This window comes from Bufo gargarizans, chromosome 1, assembly GCF_014858855.1.
Source record: "Bufo gargarizans isolate SCDJY-AF-19 chromosome 1, ASM1485885v1, whole genome shotgun sequence".
Classification (NCBI taxonomy): Eukaryota; Metazoa; Chordata; class Amphibia; order Anura; family Bufonidae; genus Bufo; species Bufo gargarizans.
In genome coordinates, this window is record NC_058080.1 from 723,949,652 (window position 1) to 723,972,350 (window position 22,699).

Consider the following 22,699-nt stretch of genomic DNA (forward strand, 5'->3'; position numbering starts at 1 on the left):
GAGCCTTACAGGGGGGTGATCAATGACAGGGGGGTGATCAATGACAGGGGGTGATCAGGGAATCTATATGGGTGATCACCCGCCTGTCATTGATCACCCCCCTGTAAGGCTCCATTCAGACGTCCGCATGTGTTTTGCGGATCCGATCCATGTATCAGTGGATCCGTAAAAATCATACGGACGTCTGAATGGAGCCTTACAGGGGGGTGATCAATGACAGGGGGGTGATCAATGACAGGGGGTGATCAGGGAGTGTATATGGGTGATCACCCCCCTGTCATTGATCACCCCCTGTAAGGCTCCATTCAGACGTCCGTATGCGTTTTGCGGATCCGATCCATGTATCCGTAAAAATCATACGGACCTCTGAATGGAGCCCTACAGGGGGGTGATCAATGACAGGGGGGTGATCAATGACAGGGGGGTGATCAGGGAGTCTATATGGGGTGATCAGGGGTGATCAGTGGTTCATAAAGGGTTAATAAGTGACAGGGGGGGGGTGTAGTGTAGTGTTTGGTGCTACTTTACAGAGCTGCCTGTGTCCTCTGGTGGTCGATCCACACAAAAGGGACCACCAGAGGACCAGGTAGCAGGTATATTAGACGCTGTTATCAAAACAGCGTCTAATATACCTGTTAGGGGTTAAAAAAATCACATCTCCAGCCTGCCAGCGAGCGATCGCCGCTGGCAGGCTGGAGATCCACTCGCTTACCTTCCGTTCCTGTGAGCGCGCGCGCCTGTGTGCGCGCGTTCACAGGAAATCTCGGCTATTGCGAGATGACGCACGGATGCGTCCAGGAGGAGTAAATCAACCACCTTCCGGACGCATCCGTGCGTTAGGCGGTCGGGAGGTGGTTAACAGTGACCTCCACAGCGCCCGCCCCTTTAATGCTAGGGCTACACAACGACATGTGTCGCGCAACATTTTGTCTCAACAATTTTTAGAATGATAGGCTATGGTGTCGCAAGATGGATTTTTCTGCGACTGTTGCGTCGCAGTCGCAACATGTCACGGGGAGGGGGCCCCATGGATTAGTTTTGCACCGGGGCCCCATGGATTGTGTGTATGCCACTGCGCACATGCTCAGTTTCAATCATCAACTGCCATCAGTTGTATCTACTGCTAGAATCTGTGACAGCGCCCTGCCCCTTTAAGGCTAGGGCTACACGACGACATGTGTTGCGCGACACATAGGGCACAACTACACTGGAACATGTGTCGCGCTGCAATTTTTATAATGAAAGTCTATGGTGTCGCACTGCGACATGCTGCGACACGACAGATGCTGAAAAATCAATTTTGAATGGATTTTTTGCGACTGTCGCATTGCAGCATGTCGCATGTCGCAGTGCGACACCATAGACTATCATTATAAAAATTGTCGCGTGACAAATGTCGTCATGTAGACCTAGCCTAATGGAAGTCAGCAGCAGCAAGGATACCCCCTTGAGCTGTGATAGGGAGAAAGCTGCAGCAGAAAGGACACCCCCCCCCTTTTAAGAAAACAAAAAAGTGGAACCCAGTCCGCACCTCCCCATATAGAGCGTTTTGCTCTGCTAGCCACACACTACTTTAGTATCTCAGATGCCGTGGATACAGCCATGTTCCAGTGATTTTTTACATAGAGGGGACAGTTTCTGACGATCTGGGGGAGTGGGTTCCAACTAAATCCACCCAAAAAAGCCAAGACACTGCCAAATGAAGTATACGCTGCTTTATAGAATTTGAGTAAGGGCTGCATGCTGAAACATTGCTGTTTTTGGCCTATATGCCAACCTGTGAGGGCCCCTCATATAATGGTACTTGTGCTATGGCAAAATCGGAGTGGTCTTTTAGGGGTGTGGTTTACGTTATAGGGTGCGGATAATCTAGATTATTCATGTGACTACAGCACTGATCACTCACATTTACATTTTGTGATTTTCAGGCGAAGTTTCCTCCAGAGTTCTTCTATTTCCTTTTCTTTCCATCTGGTTCAGACCACCATGATGACTTCCCCCATATACTCGTCTCTGCACCCTGTATACTAAGGCTACTTTCACATCTGTGATTTTGCTGTCCGGTTTTGAGATCCAGTATTGTAAGTCAATGGGCGCTGGATCTGTTTTTTTCGTGTCCGAAAAAACTGGATCTAGCACCATTGACTTACATGGTTTTTGTTCAGTATCCCATGCCACATAAAAAAACTCTGCTTGCAGCGGTTTTGTGTCCAGTATGGGAATGCAACAAACCGGAACGGAATACATTCTGGTGCACTTCATTCCAGTTTGTTCAGTTTTGTCCCCATTGACAATGACTGGGGACAAAGCTGAAGCGTTGTGCTACGGTTTTAAGAGCCTGTGCCGGATCTCAAAACCGGACAGCACAATGCAGATGTGAAAGTAGCCTAACACAAACTCCTCTTAGTCCCACGCACTGTGCCCCTGAATACAATCATGTCACATATTATACCCCCTGAAAATTAAGACTCACACAGTGCCTTTTAAAGGGGTTATCCAGTTTCAGAGCTGAACCCGGACATACCGCCATTTTCACCCAGGCAGCCCCCCTGACTTGAGCATCGGAGCAGTTCATGCTCTGATGCTCTCCTTTGCCCTGCGCTAAATCGCGCATGGCAGGTATTTTTAGGAGATCCGGTGATGAACCGGGCTCTCCATGGGGCTGCCAGGAACCCCGGTGACCGTCACTGATGAGCGGGATTTAGCGCTGCCCTAGCCAGTAAAACAATCTAGCGCAGGGCAAGGGAGCGCATCGGAGCATGAGATGCTCCGCTGCTAGCCTCAGGGGGGCTGCCTGGGTGAAAATAAGGGTATGTCCGGGTACAGCTCTGAACTTGGACAACCCCTTTAAGAATAGTGCCGCACACTGTCCCACCTGTAAATAGTGCCTTAGACTGTGTCTGGAGCTCTGAATGTTCTCCGAATAAAGCAGCTTACACTTCGTTGGGCTGTGCCTCGGACTCTTCATGCATCTAAAGCTGCATTCACACACGGCACATTGATTGCAGAAACTTCTGCAGCTCTCCTATTGATCTGAGCTTGCGGTGCAGACACTCACGCATCAAGTCATATGGCTGGAACTCAGGACCAGAAATGTCTGCCACCAATGTGCGGTGTATGAGTAAAGTCAACATGGAATCCTCATCCCGAGCATGGAGTTTCTGGAACACAGTTCACAGGCATAAGAAATGTTCCACCATGGAAAGAATTGCTGAAAACACAAGGATTAGCCCCACTGATTGCCAATGGGGCTGATCCCGGGGCAGCTCTAAGTCAGTGCACAGTGATACACGTCAGGTTTCAACGAATCATGAGAACAGAGAACCTAAGACCTCATTCAGATGCATTTTGGGCTGGGGCTATCTCCCACTGTGAACTAATAAATAGCAATGGGGTCTCAATGTGACACAAGTGACAAAAAGAATCCAACACTTGCAACGGTTGTCGCAGGTCGCATGTAGACCACAATGCAGGTTGCAGGCGACTGTGACTTTTCTTCGAAATATTTTTAATTTTTACGGCCCAATCACAAATCTAAAATAATTGCCCAAAAGCAACTTGCAGAGAAGTCGCACAAATGTTTTGGCCCTAGACTTTTCTGTGACTTGCTATCGTACGACATATGTCCCGTTGCTGCCCCAGCCTTAAAGGGGTTATCCCATCTTAGACAATTGGGGCATATTGCTAGGATATGCCCCCATTGTCTGATAGGTGCGGGTCCCAGAAGTAGAAGAGAAAGTTGAGAAGGGCGCACTGCACAGCCGCCCTCCATTAATTTCTATGGAGCCACCGAAAATAGCCAAGCACTGGCTCGGCTATTTCCGTTGGCCCTATAGAAATGAATGGGAGCGGTGGCCGCGCATGTGGGGTACGCTCCCATTCACTTCAATGGGAGAGATGGGGAGCTGCGCCTGGAGGTGGACGGGAAACCTGGGGTCCTCCAGCCACAACTCGTGTGTCTACTGACCAAAACTATCAGCATCTTAAGGATATAGATTGCCGGAAGTTCAAGTCATTAGACTCACAGTCGGGCCATGATTTGTAATAATTAGAATAATCTTTATATATATACAGTCGTGGCCAAAAGTTTTGAGAATTACATAAATATTGGAAATTGGAAAAGTTGCTGCTTAAAGGGAACCTGTCACCGGGATTTTGTGTATAGAGCTGAGGACATGGGTTGCTAGATGGCCGCTAGCACATCCGCAATATCCAGTCCCCATAGCTCTCTGTGCTTTTATTGTGTAAAAAAAACGATTTGATACATATGCAAATTAACCAGAGATGAGTCCTGTCCTTGACTCATCTCATGTACAGGACTCATCTCAGGTTAATTTGCATATGTATCAAATCGTTTTTTTGACACAATAAAAGCACACAGAGCTATGGGGACTGGGTATTGCGGATGTGCTAGCGGTCATCTAGCAACCCATGTCCTCAGCTCTATACACAAAATCCTGGTGACAGGTTCCCTTTAAGTTTTTATAATAGCAATTTGCATATACTCCAGAATGTTATGAAGAGTGATCAGATGAATTGCATAGTCCTTCTTTGCCATGAAAATTTACTTAATCCCAAAAAAAAATTTCCACTGCATTTCATTGCTGTCATTAAAGGACCTGCTAAGATCATTTCAGTATTCGTCTTGTTAACTCGGGTGAGAATGTTGACGAGCACAAGACTGGAGATCATTATGTCAGGCTGATTGGGTTAAAATGGCAGACTTGACCTGTTAAAAGGAGGGTGATGCTTGAAATCATTGTTCTTCCATTGTTAACCATGGTGACCTGCAAAGAAACGCATGCAGCCATCATTGCGTTGCTGTCACGGCCACGGTTATGGTCGTGACGTCTTGGGAGCCGCATACAGTTGCCCACGGTTGTGGTTGTTGTGTCAACCGCAGCTGAGGCATAATGTAGTTGGCCTCAGTGCGGTTGCCGCGGACAACAGCTATGTGTGCGGTTCCCGGGGAGTTGTGTGCGTGTGTGGATGCACTTTGTTTGTATGTCTGTTGTGCACTGTAGTTTATGTTTGGTGCGCACGGACATCGTCCTTTCACTGTGGCTGCCCGTGGCAACGTTTGGTATTATGTACATGTGGTGGCAGTGTCTCGGCCTTCGGGCTGTCTCCCAGGACGGCTGCCACCCATGTCGTTGCCAGCGGCAACAGCCACAGGGTGATCTTAGTTTGGTCACTTCCCCTGTATGTTTGGTGTTTTCCTTTCCTGTGGTGCTGGAAGGGTTAACCCTCTTCCCAGTGTGTGTGTGATGTCACTGGGTGTGTCCGACTGTGGGTGTGGCTTCTTGGCCTATATAGCCTGAGCGTTTTGCATGGTTCAGTAGGTTGCTTCAGCCCTGCTAGCTGGAGCAGCCTCCTGTGTATTTGACCTGCCTGTGAGAGCCACCCCTGTGGTCATAAATGTATTGTCGTTATGTTTATGTTTTGCTGTGTGTGATAATGTATGTTGTTCTGTTGGGACTTTCTTATGTTTCTTTGCAGCATACGGTTCTGGATCCCTGTCTGTTTAGGGATCCAGTCTGCAAGGCTGTGGCAGGTTGGTGAACTTCTTGTTCGCCTGCCATTTCCGTATTGCTGTTAGTGTTCCCCTTTTCCCAACAGCTTGGCCATTGAGACTCCTGCTCCTCCGTGCCTAGGAGGAGTAGGTCGTCTACCCAGCTCCTAGCGCAGGGATCTGCGGAGGGTAAGATAGGGCTCCGAGGTTCCTGCGCATGGGTCCTCCTACCTTAAAGGTCGGCCCATGCTGGTTAGGAGTTAGGGTCAGGTTAGGGATGCGTTGAGGAGGTGACCTGCTCCCTATCCTGTGCTCATGGCCGAGTAGCCTTTACACCACCTGGCATCGCACGGCTGAGGGTTTCCCCCATCCTCAGCCGTGACAGTTGCATAAAAATGGCTTCACAGGCAAGGATATTGTGGCTACTAAGATTGCACCTCAATCAACAATTTATAGGATCATCAAGAACTTCAAGAAAAGAGGTTCAATTCTTGTTAAGAAGGCTTCAGGGCGTCCAAGAAAGTCCAGCAAGCGCCAGGATCGTCTCCTAAAGAGGATTCAGCTGCGGGATTGGAGTGCCACCAGTGCAGAGCTTGCTCAGGAATGGCAGCAGGCAGGTGTGAGCGCATCTGCACGCACAGTGAGGTGAAGACTTTTGGAAGATGGCCTGCTGTCAAAAAGGGCAGCAAAGAAGCCACTTCTCTCCAAAAAAAACATCAGGGACAGATTGATCTTCTGCAGAAAATATGGTGAATAGACTGCTGAGGACTGGGGCAAAGTCATATTCTCCGATGAAGCCTCTTTCCGATTGTTTGGGGCATCAGGAAAAAGGCTTGTCCGGAGAAGAAAAGGTGAGCGCTACCATCAGTCCTGTGTCATGCCAACAGTAAAGCATCCTGAGACCACTCATGTGTGGGGTTGCTTCTCATCCAAGGGAGTGGGCTCACTCACAATTTTGCCCAAAAACACAGCCATGAATAAAGAATGGTACCAAAACACCCTCCAACAGCAACTTCTTCCAACAATCCAACAACAGTTTGGTGAAGAACAATGCATTTTCCAGCACGATGGAGCACCGTGCCATAAGACAGAAGTGATAACTAAGTGGCTCGGGGACCAAAACGTTGACATTTTGGGTCCATGGCCTGGAAACTCCCCAGATCTTAATCCCATTGAGAACTTGTGGTCAATCCTCAAGAGGCGGGTGGACAAACAAAAACCCACTAATTCTGACAAACTCCAAGAAGTGATTTTGAAAGAATGGGTTGTATCAGTCAGGAATTGGCCCAGAAGTTGATTGAGAGCATGCCCAGTGGAATTGCAGAGGTCCTGAAAAAGAAGGGCCAACACTGCAAATGCTGACTCTTTGCATAAATGTCATGTAATTGTCGATAAAAGCCTCTGAAACGTATGAAGTGCGTGTAATTATATTTCACTACATCACAGAAACCACTGAAACAAAGATCTAAAAGCAGTTCAGCAGCAAACTTTGTGAAAACTAATATTTGTGTCATTCTCAAAACTTTTGGCCACGCCTGTATATATATATATAGATAGCTCCACCATTTACAGTTCAGAGGGTAATCAAAATAGAAATCTCAGGATAAGGCCTCATGCACACGGCCGTTGTTTGGGTCCGCATTCGAGCCGCAGTTTTGGCGGCTTGGATGCGGACCTATTCACTTCAATGGGGCTGCAAAAGATGCGGACAGCACTCCGTGTGCTGTCCGCATTCGTTGCTCCATTCCGTGTACCCGCTAAAAAAATATAACATGTCCTATTCTTGTCCGCGCTTTGCGGACAAGAATAGGTATTTATATTGAAGGCTGTCCATGCCGTTCCGCAAATTGCAGAACGCGCAAGGACGCCATCCGTGTTTTGCGGATCCGCGATTTGAGGACCACAAAACACACCACGGTCGTGTGCATGAGACCTAAGGATCCATCCACACATCCGCAAAATGGGTCCGCATCCGTTCCGCAATTTTGCACTTTTCCGCACTTCTGCATCTGTGCTTCCGTTTCCGCAAAAAAATATGCGGACAATATACAATTGCGGACAAGATTAGGCATTTTCTATTATAGTGCCATAGATGTGCGGTCCACAAATTGCGAAATGCACATTGCCGGTGTCCGTGTTTTGCGGATCCGCAGAACACTTACGGACGTGTGAATGGACCCTTACAGGACAGAAAAGGTAAAGTTAATTGTTTTCTAAAGTGGTCCGGCCATCTTTGTACTAAATAGAGAAGTGCAGAGGGAGCTGCAGGAGCCAATGCACTGACTGTGGGGATAAGTGTCAGAAGATGGCACTCGTCTGAAGAATGAGGGGCGGAGAGGTAATTGGGGAAGGGTCAGTTTAGGGAACATAATAAGCCTGCCAAAAAAGATGTGTTTTTTTTGGGCACGTTTGAAGCTAAGGAAGTTGGGAATCACCATAACCTGATTGTCTGGGGCAGTGCAATCCAGGAGCAGCTCAGGAAAAGTCTTGAAGACGGAACTGAGAGGTTCGAATTATGGAGGATGTTAATCTTAGATCATTGTAGAGCACAGGTAGGATGGAAGACAGAGATGAGGGAGGAGATGTATGGAGGTGCGGCACTGTGGAGGATTTGGTCGGTGGGAAGTTTGAACTGTATTCTGTGGTGGATGGGCAACCAGTGAAGTGACTGGCACAGGCTAGAGGCATAGGTGTAGTGGGTGGACAGATAGATGAGCCTGGCTGCTGTATTTAGGGCAGACTGAAGGGGGGAGTTTAGTGATAGGGACAACGATTAGTAATGAGTTAAAGTAGTCGAGACAAGAATGAATCAAAGCAACCACCGTGAGAAAAGGGCAGATCCTGGAGATATTTTTGAGGCGCAGACGACATGAGCGAGCATAAGATTGGATATGGGGAACAAAGGAAAGATCCGAGTCAAACATGACCCCAAGACAGCGGGCGTGCCCAGGAGTTATGATAGTACCACAGACTAAAATTGAAATATCAGGTTTAGGTGAGTTAGTAGAAGGGCAAAGACTAGAAGTTCAGTTTTTGAGAGGTTCAGTTTTGGATAGAGAAATGTAAGAGACAGCGGACAGTCATTGGTGTTCTGTAGTAAAGCCGGAGTGATGTCATGGGATGAGGTATATAGTCGGCTGTCATTGGCATAGAGATGTTACTGGAAACAAAATCTGTGGATGTCCTGTCCAATTGGGGATGTGTAGAGAGAAAAGAGGAGAGGACCTAGAACTGAACTCTGAGGTACCCCAACAGCAAGAGGATGGGGAGAAGTAGAGGTGGAGAATGATACACTGAGTATCAAGAGCGTCGCTCCAGATCCCTGCATGGCCGCGGTGGGGGTATCAGGCAATAGCAGGCTGCGATGGGTACGAGCTTCCCTAACATCGCAGGTGACGTTAGGGAGGCTCGTCCCCGTGGCGGTCTACTATTGGCTTAAACCCCACCATTCCCTCGCCGGATGTTTTGATCCGCGCGACAGGGAGAAGGGGGAACCAGAGCAACGTGGGTACCGGGATAAGTATAACCTATATGAGTTGCCCGGGCATTGGGAGGAGGGCGTTATAGGGGTTGGATAACCCCTTTAAATGGGTTTTCCAAGAGTTTATAACTGATAACCTATCATCTATATAGGTCATCATTACGTTATCGGTGGGGGCCCGACACCCGGCATCCCTGCCGATCAGCTGTTTGAGAAGTCATCAGAGCTCCTGTGAGCACTGCAGCCTTCTCACAGCTTTGCCTAGGCCAGTGACGACGCGTTCATTGATCACGTGGCCTAGGTGCAGCTCAGCCCCTATAGAAGTGAATGGGCTGAGCTGCGATACAGAGCTGTGCTTGGTAAGCGCGAAGAAAGCCATGGCCCTCCAGGAGCACCAATGCCTGCTCAAACAGCCGTCGGACCCCCACTGATCAGGTACTAATGACCTATCCAGAGGATAGGTCATCAGTTATAAGATCTTGAAATAAACAATTAAGACCAATAGAGTGGAGCATGGTGAGGAGGAGATGATGGTCTGCAGTGGGAAATGAGGCAGACAGGTCCAGAAGAATGAGTAGAGAGTAGCTGACATTCATTTTCACTGTCAGCAGATAATTAGACACTTTAGTAAAGGCAGTTTCTGTAGAGTAGAGAGAAGGCCAGATTGTAAGGGGTTGAAAAGAGAGTTTGCAGAGAGGTAACTTATTAGGTGAGTGTAGACCAGACTTTCCGGGAGTTTAGAGATGGAGAGATTAGAGACAGGTCAGTAGCTGGCAGCACAGGTCGGGCCAAGAGATGGTTTTTGGGTAGTGGCGTTATAACAGAATGTTTAAAAGAGGACAGAAATATCCAGAAGAGAGAGAGAGGTTAAATATTGCAGTTAGGTGACTGATGACAGCCGGGGAGAGGGACTGGAGGAGGTGTGAGGTAGCAGGACCACTGCTGCAGGTCCTGGGTCAGGAGGAAGAGAGGCCTGGAGACTACTTCCTATTTTATAAGGTCAAATGAGGAGAGAGAACAAGAGGGAGTGATGGGGATCGAAGCTGTTTGGGGGCTGGGAGATTATTTCCTTAAAAGGAACCTGTCACCATGATTTTGTGTATAGAGCTGAGGACATGGGCTGCTAGATGGCCGCTAGCACATCCGCAATATCCAGTCCCCATAGCTCTGTGTGCTTTTATTGTATTAAAAAAAGTTTTGATTGATATGCAAATTACCTGATATGTGTCCTGTATCCGGAGATGAGTCAAGCGGAAAGGAGCCCAGCACCGCCCCGCATCCTCCGAATCTCCTCCTTGCTGGCTGACGTCACAGAGCTGGAGCGCCGAAATCTCGTGATGCGCGAGCTAGCGCATGCGCAGTGTCGGCATCATGTTCAGCACAGGGAACGAACTACGCATGTGCTAGCTCGCGCATCGTGAGATTTCGGCGCTCCAGCTCTGTGACGTCAGCCAGCAAGGAGGAGATTCGGAGGATGCGGGGCGGTGCTGGGCTCCTTTCCGCTTGACTCATCTCCGGATACAGGACACATATCAGGTAATTTGCATATCAATCAAAACTGTTTTTTAACACAATAAAAGCACACAGAGCTATGGGGACTGGGTATTGCGGATGTGCTAGTGGCCATCTAGCAGCCCATGTCCTCAGCTCTATGCGCAAAATCCCGGTGACAGGTTCCCTTTAAGGATGTCATATATCTTAGCAGCGTACAACTCTCAGCTCTGGCTGGCAGCCCCGGAGACTGTGACTGAAGTGGCCCTGCCCATGCTTGGGTCCATGTGGTCGGACTATCACCTGGTGGATAGGGGTATAATGAATAGCTCTAACCAGAATACCCCTTTAATATGGAGGCTAGCATTCACCCACGTCACTGCCTTCTGAAGGCCTAAGGAACCTTAGCTCCTTCCAAGAAAGCTCCTAAAAAGGCAACTCCACCGAATTTGGAATTGTCCCATCAATGGCGCAAAATGGGAGTACTAAGACGCCAGACAAATAGAAGTATAGAAATCTATTTAGATGGCCACCGCATCAGTCTGAAGTTGGCCCCGTGTGCATGACGTCATCACCCCGCGCACCACCCGTCAGTCAGGCAGAAGGAGAGGCGTGGCAGAAGGAGTGTCGCTCTCCCGATGACGCCATCACCCGGCGCCTGCCTCTCAGACTCGGGACGCGTTTCTCCTCGGCTTGTTTCCGGTGTGCGTCTTGCATAGCGGGAAGACGTCTCCGAGACAGAAATGTCCAGCGGGTTTAGTTTTGGGGCGGGGGGCGCCTCCACCACCACCACTACCCTCAATCCGGCAACTGGCACGGCGGCGCCATTCTCCTTCGGAGGAACCCCAGCTGCGAGGTGAGGGTAGGCACATGCCGTTACGGAGGGTGTTCCTGCTATACTTCTCCTGTGGTACTTACCTGTAGCTGCTCCTCTATCACCACCTGTGTCAGGACCCTTCAGCAGCACAAGTCACGTGACCTTAGAGCTGTGGCGCCACAAGTAAGGGAAAGCTGTCTGTTTCCCATAGCAACCGATTACTTTTTATATTTTTTTTATTGGTTGTTATTAGCAACACCTTTTCTGCCATTTGCACCAAGTGATGGAGGAGAAATCTTTCTGGTTCAGTAAATGATGGCTGTTACCAAGGATCTTCTTACATGGCAGCAAACGGATGCCGATTAGTGGAATTCAAGTCAATCGGCGCTTGTTTAATGGACCTTTCACTTGGCCCAATGTAAAGTGAAAAGGGGGATGAATGATCGTTAGTACAATTGTTCACGTCCTGACTTGTTATTCCTGGTAAAATGACAGTTCTGGAATAGCTTTGCTTATAACTATGTTGTGCCGTTCCTCTGTTATTCCTGCTAGAAGTTTGTGGATACATTGACCACTGGCTATTAGCAGTTGGGGGGTGCACAGTCAGTCCTGCCAGCGGACCTGGTGTGAGACTTCCCAGGTCACTGTATTAACCCCTGTGGGGCAGTACACCTTCAGGGACAAGAGGGAATGCGAACAACTAGAGGTGAGCCAATTTCGGGTTATGAAATTTGTTCAAACTTAGTTTGTTGGTAAAAGCTGAATTGCGTTATGGATTCTGTTACCACGGACCATAGCGCAACTCTATGATGGAATGCATAGAGGCATTCTGTTATTCATTCCGTCAGAATAGAAGCCTATGGGCTACAAAATGGGTCCCTTATGCAGCCCATAGACTTCTATTATGACGGAATGCCATTGTGCATTTCGTCAAGGAATTGCCCTATGGACCATAGTAACGGAATCCATAGCGCAATTTACCTTTTACCACCAAACGAAGTGTAAACAAATTTCATAAGCAGAAATTCGTTCATCTCTATTCAACACCATAAAAAAAAAACTGTGCTAAAAAAAGCCATTTTTTTTGTCACCTTTCATCACAAAAAGTGTAATACTAAGCAATCAAAAAGTCATATGTACCCAAAAATAATACCAATCAAACCGTCATCACGCAAAAAATTAGACCCAACATAAGACAATTGGCCAAAAGATAAAGATGGCTTTCAGAAAATGGAGACCTAAAAACATGATTATTTTTTTTCAAAAATGCTTTTATTGTGTAAAACCAAAATAGATATAAAAATGTAGACATAATATTAGGGTACTTTCACACTTGCGTTGTTGGATTCCGGCAGGCAGTTCCGTCGCCGGAATTGCCTGCCTGATCCGGCAATCTCCGTGCTAACGGATACCATTTGTAGACGGATCTGGATGCGGACCCATCTCACAAATGCATTGCAATACCAGATCCGTCTCTCCGGTTGTCATCTGGAAAAAACGGATCTAGTATTTATCTTTTTCACATTGTTAAAGGTCTGTGCATGCACAGACCGCAAAACTGGATCCCTTTTTCCGGAACACTTGGGGCTGGATCCGGCATTAATACATTTCAATGGAAAATAATGCTGAATCCGGCATGTGTTCTGGAATTTTGGACGGAGAAGATGCTGCAGTAAATATGGCTTTCAGAAAAAGCAGACACAAAAACATGATTTTATTTATTTTTTTCAAAAATGCTTTATGTAAAACTGAAACAAAAGAAAAATGAAAGTAAACATTTAATATCGTCATGTCCATAACAACCTGATCTATAAAAATAGCACATAATCTAACCTGTCAGGCAAACACTGTAAAAAATAAAAACTGTGCCAGAACAGCCAATTTTTGGTCACCTTGTCTGTCAAAAAGCGTAATATAGAGCAATCAAAAGACATATACAGTGCCTCCCATAATTATTCATACCCCTGGCAAATTTTGACTTACCCTGGGTTCAGACCTGAGCATTCTGAAACGAGCGCTCTGTATGCGCGATTGTACGGGCGTTTACAATCGCGTATACAGAGACAAGCGAACACACATTGTCGCGTGTTTCCGCTGAAGTCTATGTACGGGAACGCGCGACAAACGCCCAAAAAAAAGCTCAAGAACTTGTTTGAGCGTCGGGCGTTTTACAGCGCGATCGTACGTGCTGTAAAACGCCCAGGTGAGAACTTAGGGTCAAAGTTACTTTTATTCAACCAGCAAGTAATTCTTTGACGGGAAATGACTTAGGCGTCTCCCATAAGATAATAAGACGATTTACAAGACGCATTATTGTGGGGAAAAAACATTTCTCAGCTTTTATTTACATTTGAGCAAAAAGTGTCCAGTCCAAAATTATTCATACCCTTCTCCATAATCAATAGAAAAGCCTTTATTGGCTATTACAGCAATCACACGCTTCCTATAATTGCAGACCAGCTTTTTGCAGGTCTCCACAGGTATTTTTGCCCATTCATCTTTAGCAATGAGCTCCAAATCTTCCAGGTTGGAGGGTCTTCTTGCCATCACCCTGATCTTTAGCTCCCTCCACAGATTCTCAATTGGATTCAAGTCTGGACTCTGGCTGGGCCTCTCCAAAGCGTTCATGATGTTGTCTGCTAACCATTTCTTCACCACTTTTGCTGTGTGTTTTGGGTCATTGTCATGTGGAAATGTCCACTGGTGCCCAAGGCCAAGTTTCTCTGCAGACTGCCTGATGTTGTCGTTGAGAATCCTCATGTATTGCTCTTTTTTCATGGTGCCGTTTACTGTGATTAGGTTCCCTGGTCCATTGGCTGAAAAACACCCCCAAAGCATTAGGTTCCCACCACCATGTTTGACAGTGGGGATGGTGTTCTTTGGGTTGAAGGCTTCTCCTTTTTTACGCCAAATGAAGGAAACATCATTGTGACCAAACAATTCAATTTTTGTTTCATCTGACCATAACACAGAAAACCAGAAGTCTTCTTCTTTGTCCAGATGAGCTTTTGCAAAGGCCAAGCGAGCTTTTGTGTGCCTTATCTGGAGAAGTGGAACCCAGCAGTGTGCAGTGTCCTTTGGATTGTCTGTCTTGAGACATTGCCACCAGCAGAGACCAGATTCACCAGGATGGCCTTGGTGGTGATCCTTGGATTCTTTTTCACCTCTCTAACTATCCTCCTGGCAGCACAGGTGTCACTTTTGGCTTCCGACCACGTCCTCTGAGATTTTCCACAGTGCGGAACATCTTGTATTTTTTGCTCAAATGTAAATGAAAGCTGAGAAATGTGTGTGTTTTTTTCCCACAATAATGCCTCTTGTACATCGTCTTATCTTTTGGGAGACACCTATGTCATTTCCTGTCAAAAAATTACTTGCTGGTTGAATAAAAGTAACTTTAAGTCAAAATTTGCCAGGGGTATGAATAATTATGGGCAGCACTGTATACCACAAAATAGTAGGGATCGACCGATTATCGGATTTACCGATATTATCGGCCGATATTCAGGATTTTGAACGTTATCGGTATCGGCATTTATTTTGCCGATATTCCGATAACGTCCTGGGAACACAGATCGCGCTGCTGACAGCGCTCTCCGTGTTCCCTCAGCAGCAGCACAGGGGAGAAGGAGCAGTGTCTCCTCCCCCTGTGCTGCTGCCGCTCCAGCCAATGGGAGGACAGGGGACAAGAGGAGGGGAGGAGCTATGGCCACTGCGCCACCAATGAAGCTTAATCTCACATTAATTCATATACAGGAGGCGGGAGCTGGCTGCAGAATCACATGGCCGGCTCCCGGCCTCTATGAGCAATAGCTGCGATCTGCGGTAGTTAACTCCTCAGGTGCCGCGGATCGCAGCTACTGCTCATAGAGGTCGGGAGCCGGCTATGTGATCCTGCAGCCAGCTCCCGCCTCCTGTATATTAAATTAAGTGCGCCCCCCCAAGCCCCCCAGTATCATACATTGGTGCGCAGTGCGCCCCCCCTGCCCCCCAATATTAGGCATTGGTGGCGCAGTGCGCCCCACCCCCCCCAAGCCCCCCCAGTATTAAGCATTGGTGGCGCAGTGCGCCCCCCCCCCCCCCTCAACCCAGTCGCAGTGCGCCCCCCACAGGATTCACTCTCCCCTGCTCCTCCGATCGGAGCCCCAGCAGTGTAATGCTGGGGCTCCGATCGGTTACCATGGCAGCCAGGACGCTATTGAAGCCCTGGCTGCCATGATAAGCTCCATGCTGCTGTGTGCACAAAGCACACAGCAGCAGGGACAGTGTGAGCTCCTATTCACCCTGATAGATCTCTATCAGGGTGAATAGGACAAGGGTTCTAGTCCCTAAGGGGGCTAAAAGTTAGTTAAAAAAAAAAAAAGTAATAAAAATAAAAACACCAATATATTAAATATAAATGAAAAAGAAAGATTTACAAAAAAATAAAAATACACATTAACAATAAACATACATTTTCAGCAGATTTGTGGGAATTTTAATTTTTTTTTCAAAAATGAAAATTCCCAGAATATCGGTATAAATTATCGGCTATCGGCCTGAAAGTTCACAAATTATCGGTATCGGTATCGGCCCTAAAAAATCAATATCGGTCGATCCCTACAAAATAGTACCAATAAAAGTGTCACCTTATCCTGTAAATTCCAAAATGTGGTCACTTTTTTGGAGTTTCTACTCTAGGGGTGCATTGGGGGGCTTCAAATGGGACATGGTGTCCCAAAAAACTGTCTAGCAAAATCTGCCTTTCAAAAACCGTATGGCATTCCTTTCCTTCTGCGCCCTGCCGTGTGCCCGTACAGCACAGTTTACGATCACATGTGGGGCGTTTCTGTAAACTGCAGAATCAAGGTAATAAGGCCTCCTGCACACAAACGTATTTTGTTTATTTATTTTTTTGCGGATAGGATGCGGACCCATTCATTTCAATGGGTTCACCAAAAATGCAGACAGCACACAGTGTGCTGTCCGCATCAGTATGTCCATTCCGTAGCCTCGCAAAAAAAAAAATAGACCATGTCATATTCTTGTCCGTTTTAGGCATTGTTACAATGGATCCACAAAAAACAGCATACGGATGTCATACGTTTTTTATGTGGATCCGCAATTTGTGGACTGCAAAACACATACGGTCGTGTGCATGTAGCCTAAATATTACGTTTTATTTGGCTGTTAACCCTTGATGTGTTACAGGAAAAAATGAATAAAAATGGAAAATCGGCCAAAAAAGTTAAATTTAAAAATGTTATCTCCTTTTTCCTTTAAAGGGAACCTGTCATCAACTTTATGCTGACCTCACTGAGGGCAGCATACAATAGTGACAGAAATGCTGATGTCAGCGGTGTGTCACTTATCAGCTAAATGTAAGTGGCTGCCGAGAACCAGCATCATAATGATTGCAGCCCAGGCCTGGAGAAGAGTCACATCTACCTGAGAAGAGTCCTGGTTATTCCTAATCTCCTGCTCTCCCCCCATCTGCTGATGACTGACAGTCTTCTACCTAGTTTTCTCTCTGGTATATTTTAACTTGAAGCGTCCCCATCACCATGGGAACGCCTCTATGTTAGAATATACTGTCGGATATGAGTTACATCGTGAAACTCAGATCCGACAGTATATTCTAACACAGAGGTGTTCCCATGGTGATGGGGACGCTTCAGGTTAGAATATACTAAAAAACTGTGTACATGACTGCCCCCTGCTGCCTGGCAGGTGCTGCCAGGCAGCAGGGGGCAGACCCCCCCCCCCCTCCCTCCCCTGTAGTTAACTCATTGGTGGCCAGTGGGCCCCCCCTCTCCCTCCCCTGTAGTTAACTCGTTGGTGGCCAGTGGGCCCTCTCCCCTCCCTCCCCCTCCTAATTAAAATCCCCCCCCCCCCCCATCATTGGTGGCAGTGGAGAGTACCGGCGAGCTGCGATGTCTGTGTCCGGCCGGGAGCTCCTCCTACTGGTAAGTGACAGGTCTGTGCGGCGCATTGCTTAATGATCTGTCACTTACCAGTAGGAGGAGCTCCCGGCCGGACACAGACATCGCAGCTCGCAGGTAAGTATGATGCTTCTACAAATTGCTAAGTAACCATGGCAACCGGGACTGCAGTAGCGTCCCGGTTGCCATGGTTACCGATCGGAGCCCCAGCAATTACACTGGGACTCCGATCGGTACTCTCCGCTGCCACCAATGATAGAGGGGGAGATTTTAATTAGGAGGGGGAGGGAGGGGAGAGGGCCCACTGGCCACCAACGAGTTAACTACAGGGGAGGGAGAGGGGGGGCCGCACTGGCCACCAATGAGTTAAAAACAGGGGAGGGGGGTCTGCCCCCTGCTGCCTGGCAGCACCTGCCAGGCAGCAGGGGGCAGTCATGTACACAGTTCTTTTAGTATATTCTAACCTGAAGCGTCCCCATCACTATGGGAACGCCTCTGTGTTAGAATATACTGTCGGATCTGAGTTTTCACGAAGTGAAAACTCAGCTCTGAAAAAGCTTTTATGCAGACGGATCTTCGGATCCGTCTGTATGAAAGTAACCTACGGCCACGGATCACGGACACTGATGCCAATCTTGTGTGCATCCGTGTTCTTTCACAGACCCATTGACTTGAATGGGTCCGTGAACCGTTGTCCGTCAAAAAAATAGGACAGGTCAATGGGTCCGCGAAAAAAAAAAGTAAAACGGCACAACGGCCACGGATGCACACAACGGTCGTGTGCATGAGGCCTAAAGCTGATAACAGGTTCCCTTAACTCTTGTGGAACACATAAAGGGTTAACAAAGTTTGTAAAATCAGTTTTGAATAACTTGAGGCATGTAGTGTCTACAAAGGGATAATTTATGGATGGTTTCCACTATGTACCGTATTTTTCGCTTTATAAGACGCACCTGATGATAAGACGCACCTAGGTTTTTGAGGAGGAAAATAAGAAAAAAATATTTTGAACCAAAAGGTGTGCTTTTGGTAGGTTTTGAACTAATGGTGGTCTGTGGATGACGCACTGTTATGGGGGGATCTGTGGATGACGCACTGTTATGGGGGGATCTGTGGATGACGCACTGTTATGGGGGGATCTGTGGATGACGCACTGTTATGGGGGGGATCTGTGGGTGACACTGAGGGGGGGCTCTGTGGGTGACACTGAGGGGGGGCTCTGTGGGTGACACTGAGGGGGGGCTCTGTGGGTGACACTGAGGGGGGGGGGCTCTGTGGGTGACGCTGAGGGGGGGGGGCTCTGTGGGTGACGCTGAGGGGGGGGGGCTCTGTGGGTGACGCTGAGGGGGGGGGGCTCTGTGGGTGACGCTGAGGGGGGGGGGCTCTGTGGGTGACGCTGAGGGGGGGGGGGCTCTGTGGGTGACGCTGAGGGGGGGGGGGGCTCTGTGGGTGACGCTGAGGGGGGGGGGCTCTGTGGGTGACGCTGAGGGGGGGGGGCTCTGTGGGTGACGCTGAGGGGGGGGGGGCTCTGTGGGTGACGCTGAGGGGGGGGGGCTCTGTGGGTGACGCTGAGGGGGGGGGGGGCTCTGTGGGTGACGCTGAGGGGGGGGGGGCTCTGTGGGTGACGCTGAGGGGGGGGGGGGCTCTGTGGGTGACGCTGAGGGGGGGGGGGGCTCTGTGGGTGACACTTATGTCATCCACAGATCCCCCACCAGATGGTTCAGTGTGGAGGGAGGAGGCGGGGACACTCATGGCGGGGCCCGGTGCAGTGACTCTTCTCTAATACACCGGGCCCCGCAACTGTTAAACATTCAATTTGATCTCTATATCTAATTGTATACGCTCTGTATGGTACTTACTGTAGTACCAGATGTATAACATTAAGACGGCGCAGACCGGCATCTCCCTCGGTCATGCGCCGCCTGCCCCAGCTCCCTCGGTCATGCGCCGCCTGCCCCAGCTCCCTCGGTCATGCGCCGCCTGCCCCAGCTCCCTCGGTCATGCGCCGCCTGCCCCAGCTCCCTCAGTCATGCGCCGCCTGCCCCAGCTCCCTCGGTCATGCGCCGCCTGCCCCAGCTCCCTCGGTCATGCGCCGCCTGCCCCAGCTCCCTCGGTCATGCGCCGCCTGCCCCAGCTCCCTCGGTCATGCGCCGCCTGCCCCAGCTCCCTCGGTCATGCCCCGCCTGCCCCAGCTCATCTCACTTTATGAATGAACAGGCAGGCGGCGCATGACAGAGGGAGCTGCAGCAGGCGCTGCGCCGTCTTAATGTTATACCTCCGGTACTACAGTAAGTACCGTACAGCGCGTCTACAATTAGAAATAGAGATCACATTGAATGTTTAACAGTTGCGGGGCCCGGTGTATTAGAGTAGAGTCACTGCACCGGGCCCCGCCATAAGTGTCCCCGCCTCCTCCCTTCACACTGATACTTCGCTGGCCGCGCTGTGCAGCATAGCGGCCAGCGAAGTATTCGCTTTATAAGACGCACGGCCATTTTCCCCCCACTTTTGGGGGAAAAAAGTGCGTCTTATAAAGCGAAAAATACGGTAAGTCTCACAAAGTGACTTCAGACCTGAACTGGACCTTTTTAAAAAGTCTGTTTTGGAAATTTTCTTTTAAATTTAAAAATTTGCTTCTAAAATTCTAAACCTTTATAAGATCCTAAAAAATAAAATTATATTTACAAAATGATGCAAACATGAAAGTGGACATATGGGAAATGTAAGGTTTATTACCTTACGATGTATCACTATCTGCCTTAAAAACAGATTAATAATTTTTCACTCTCATGAAGTACAATTTATCGCGAGAAAACAATCTCAGAATGGCTTGGATAAGTAAAAGCATTCCGAAGTTATTACAACATAAAGTGACGCATCAAGTTTCCCAAAAATTGCCTGGGCCTTAAAAAGAGGACCTTTCATGTGTGGTGTGTGTGTGTTTGTCTTTTTTTTTTTTTTAGTTTAGATAAATACCGTTTACTTGAGGAATACCCCCGCTGATGCTGCCACCTTGCCTTTTAAAAAAAATATCCCCCGCTGTGCCCCCTGTATTTTTCCTGCTCAATATGTTAATACTGAGCATTGGTACAGGGAGGAGGAGACGCCAGGGTTTCTCAATGGGCGTCTCCTCCCTGGCTGTGATGCACTCCACTGTGAATGGATCGCGGCACAGCCAGGGAGAAGACGTCCATTGAGAAACCCTGGCGTCTCCTCCTCCCCATTGCTCCAATGCTCAGTATTAACATACTGGGCGGTAAAACAGGGGGGGGGGGGGGCGTAATAGGGCGCAAGAGCGCTATTTTTGAAAAAAGCTGGACAGGGTGGCAGCATCAGCGGGGGGGTACCCTTCACGTACAGATATTTACCGCACTTACTACTAACCCATGAAAGGTCCTCTTTAAGGGCTCATGCACACGACCGTTATTTTGCTGTCTGTTTTTCACGGATCCATTGTTCCGCATCTAAGTCCTCTTCTGTTACGTTATTGCAGAACGGGAACAGTAACTTATTAATCATCAAACGCATGAGCAATGTGGGCTGGGCATAGCATTTCTACAGTATAAATACAGATGACATACGGATGTGTTCCGTGTGCGTTCCTTATTTTGTGTGAATGGGGCCCCAGACCATAATTTGCGGACAATAATAGGACTTGCAGTACTTTTTTGCAGAACGGAGATACGGAAATGGAATTTACACAGAGCACCTTCCCGTTGTGTTTGCGGACCCATTAAAGTGAATGGTTCCGCATACGGTCCACAAAAAAAAGTTACGGAAGATGAAAGAAAATACGTTTGTGTGCATGAGCCCTAAAAGAAAGGAATCTCAGTATCTGGTTTTAAAGGGGTTTTCCAGGCTGTTACTATTGATGACCTAGCCTCAGGAGAAGTATTGAAGACGAGTCGGCACTGCGGTTTGCACGAGGTGCACGCGTCCAGGGAAGGCGCCCCACTAGTATATAGCGAAGAAGGAGCGGCACTCACTTTCTTGACGATATGAAGACACTAATCAGTCGTTATGCCTTGAATAAACGTCTCTTCATATCGTCAAGAAAGTGAGTGCCGGTCCTTCTTCGCTCTATCCTCAGGATAAGGGCTCAATCAGATGGCCGTATGCTGTCTGCAAAAATTTGGATCCCTTTTTTTGCGGATTAGATGCTGACCTATTCACTTCTATGGGCCCTTTTCTTACATTCTATGGCAATGCAAAACAAATGAAACATGTCCTATACTTGTCAGTGAAAATCAGGACATGGCCCCATTGAAGTCTATGGGTCTGCAAAAATACAGAATGCAATCCGTTTTTTTGCGGACATGCTGAACTGTCCACAAAAGAACGGATCCGTATTTCACATGTATGGGCTTGCGCGCAGGTGAACTTAGGCATTCGATTGTACAACTTGAAAACCATGTTCGAACAGGCATGTGAAGTCTGCTTCAGTACCGAATGGTATCTCCGTACCAAAGCCGGCTTCACATTCCTGTTCTAAAATGGTTTTCCAGTTGTACAATTGACGTTCTTCACCGCTCACACGAGACTTCAGTGATGACTAATTAGAACTCGCCAGAGCGCATGTACCATAATGATGTGCTGAGACGTGTCTCCGTACAGCAGTCAAGCAAAGATCCAAAGTGCGCTTTGCTCAACCCCATACTATATGGCAGCACAATTTCTACTAGCGCGTCTACCTTTATTGTGAGCTGTTGCATCACAGCTGGTGATGTCATCGCTTTCCATGTGATGTCACACTGCTCATGTGCAGTTGTTGATCCCCATTCTGGGGTTGAGGGCGTAGACCGGACGCCGTGTGAAAATGATAAACTTGTTAAGAATGTGTAAGAAATGTAGCACCCCCCAAAGAAATCTGAATGTGCCGGCCGAGACGAGGTGAATGGATTGTGTGTGCGGGGGGGGGGGCACGCTACTAAAATCTGTTTAATTTATGAATTTGGGTCAAATGAAAAGTAGCTCCAGCCCCGCTCTCTTTGGTATCGCCGCCGGCAAATGTCAACTTTTTGAAGGTCATCAAGATATATTTAAAAAGAATAAGGCCCCTTGCAGACGAGCGTGTCCGAATGCGTTCAGTGAAAACTGCGCGATTTCGCAAGCAAGTCTATTCAGTTTTGTTTGCGACCGCGTTCAGATTTTATCGCGTGGGTGCATTTTCATTTAATGCGTTTTGCACGCGATAAAAAAACTTAAGGACTTAAAACTTAAAGACGAGACAGAGGGGATATGATAGAAACTTTTAAATACATAAAGGGAATCAACTCGGTAAAAGAGGAAAGAATATTTAAAAGAAGAACTGCTACAAGAGGACATAGTCTTAAATTAGAGGGGCAAAGGTTTAAAAGTAATATCAGGAAGTATTACTTTACTGAGAGAGTAGTGGATGCATGGAATAGCCTTCCTGCAGAAGTGGTAGCTGCAAATACAGTGGAGGAGTTTAAGCATGCATGAGATAGGCATAAGGC

The 22,699-nt window shown here is 48.0% G+C and overlaps 1 protein-coding gene across 2 annotated transcripts in view; it reads left to right on the forward strand.

Moving 5' to 3' along the window:
* Positions 1-11,132: 11,132 nt before the first annotated feature.
* NUP58 (nucleoporin 58) overlaps positions 11,133-22,699 on the forward strand; it is a 65,376-nt gene continuing 53,809 nt past the window's right edge. For both annotated transcript variants that reach the window (XM_044276381.1, XM_044276382.1), the window contains exon 1: positions 11,133-11,340. In XM_044276381.1, coding sequence (XP_044132316.1) covers positions 11,228-11,340 — 113 coding nt within the window. In that variant the 5' untranslated portion in view covers positions 11,133-11,227. The remainder of the gene's footprint in view (positions 11,341-22,699) is intronic.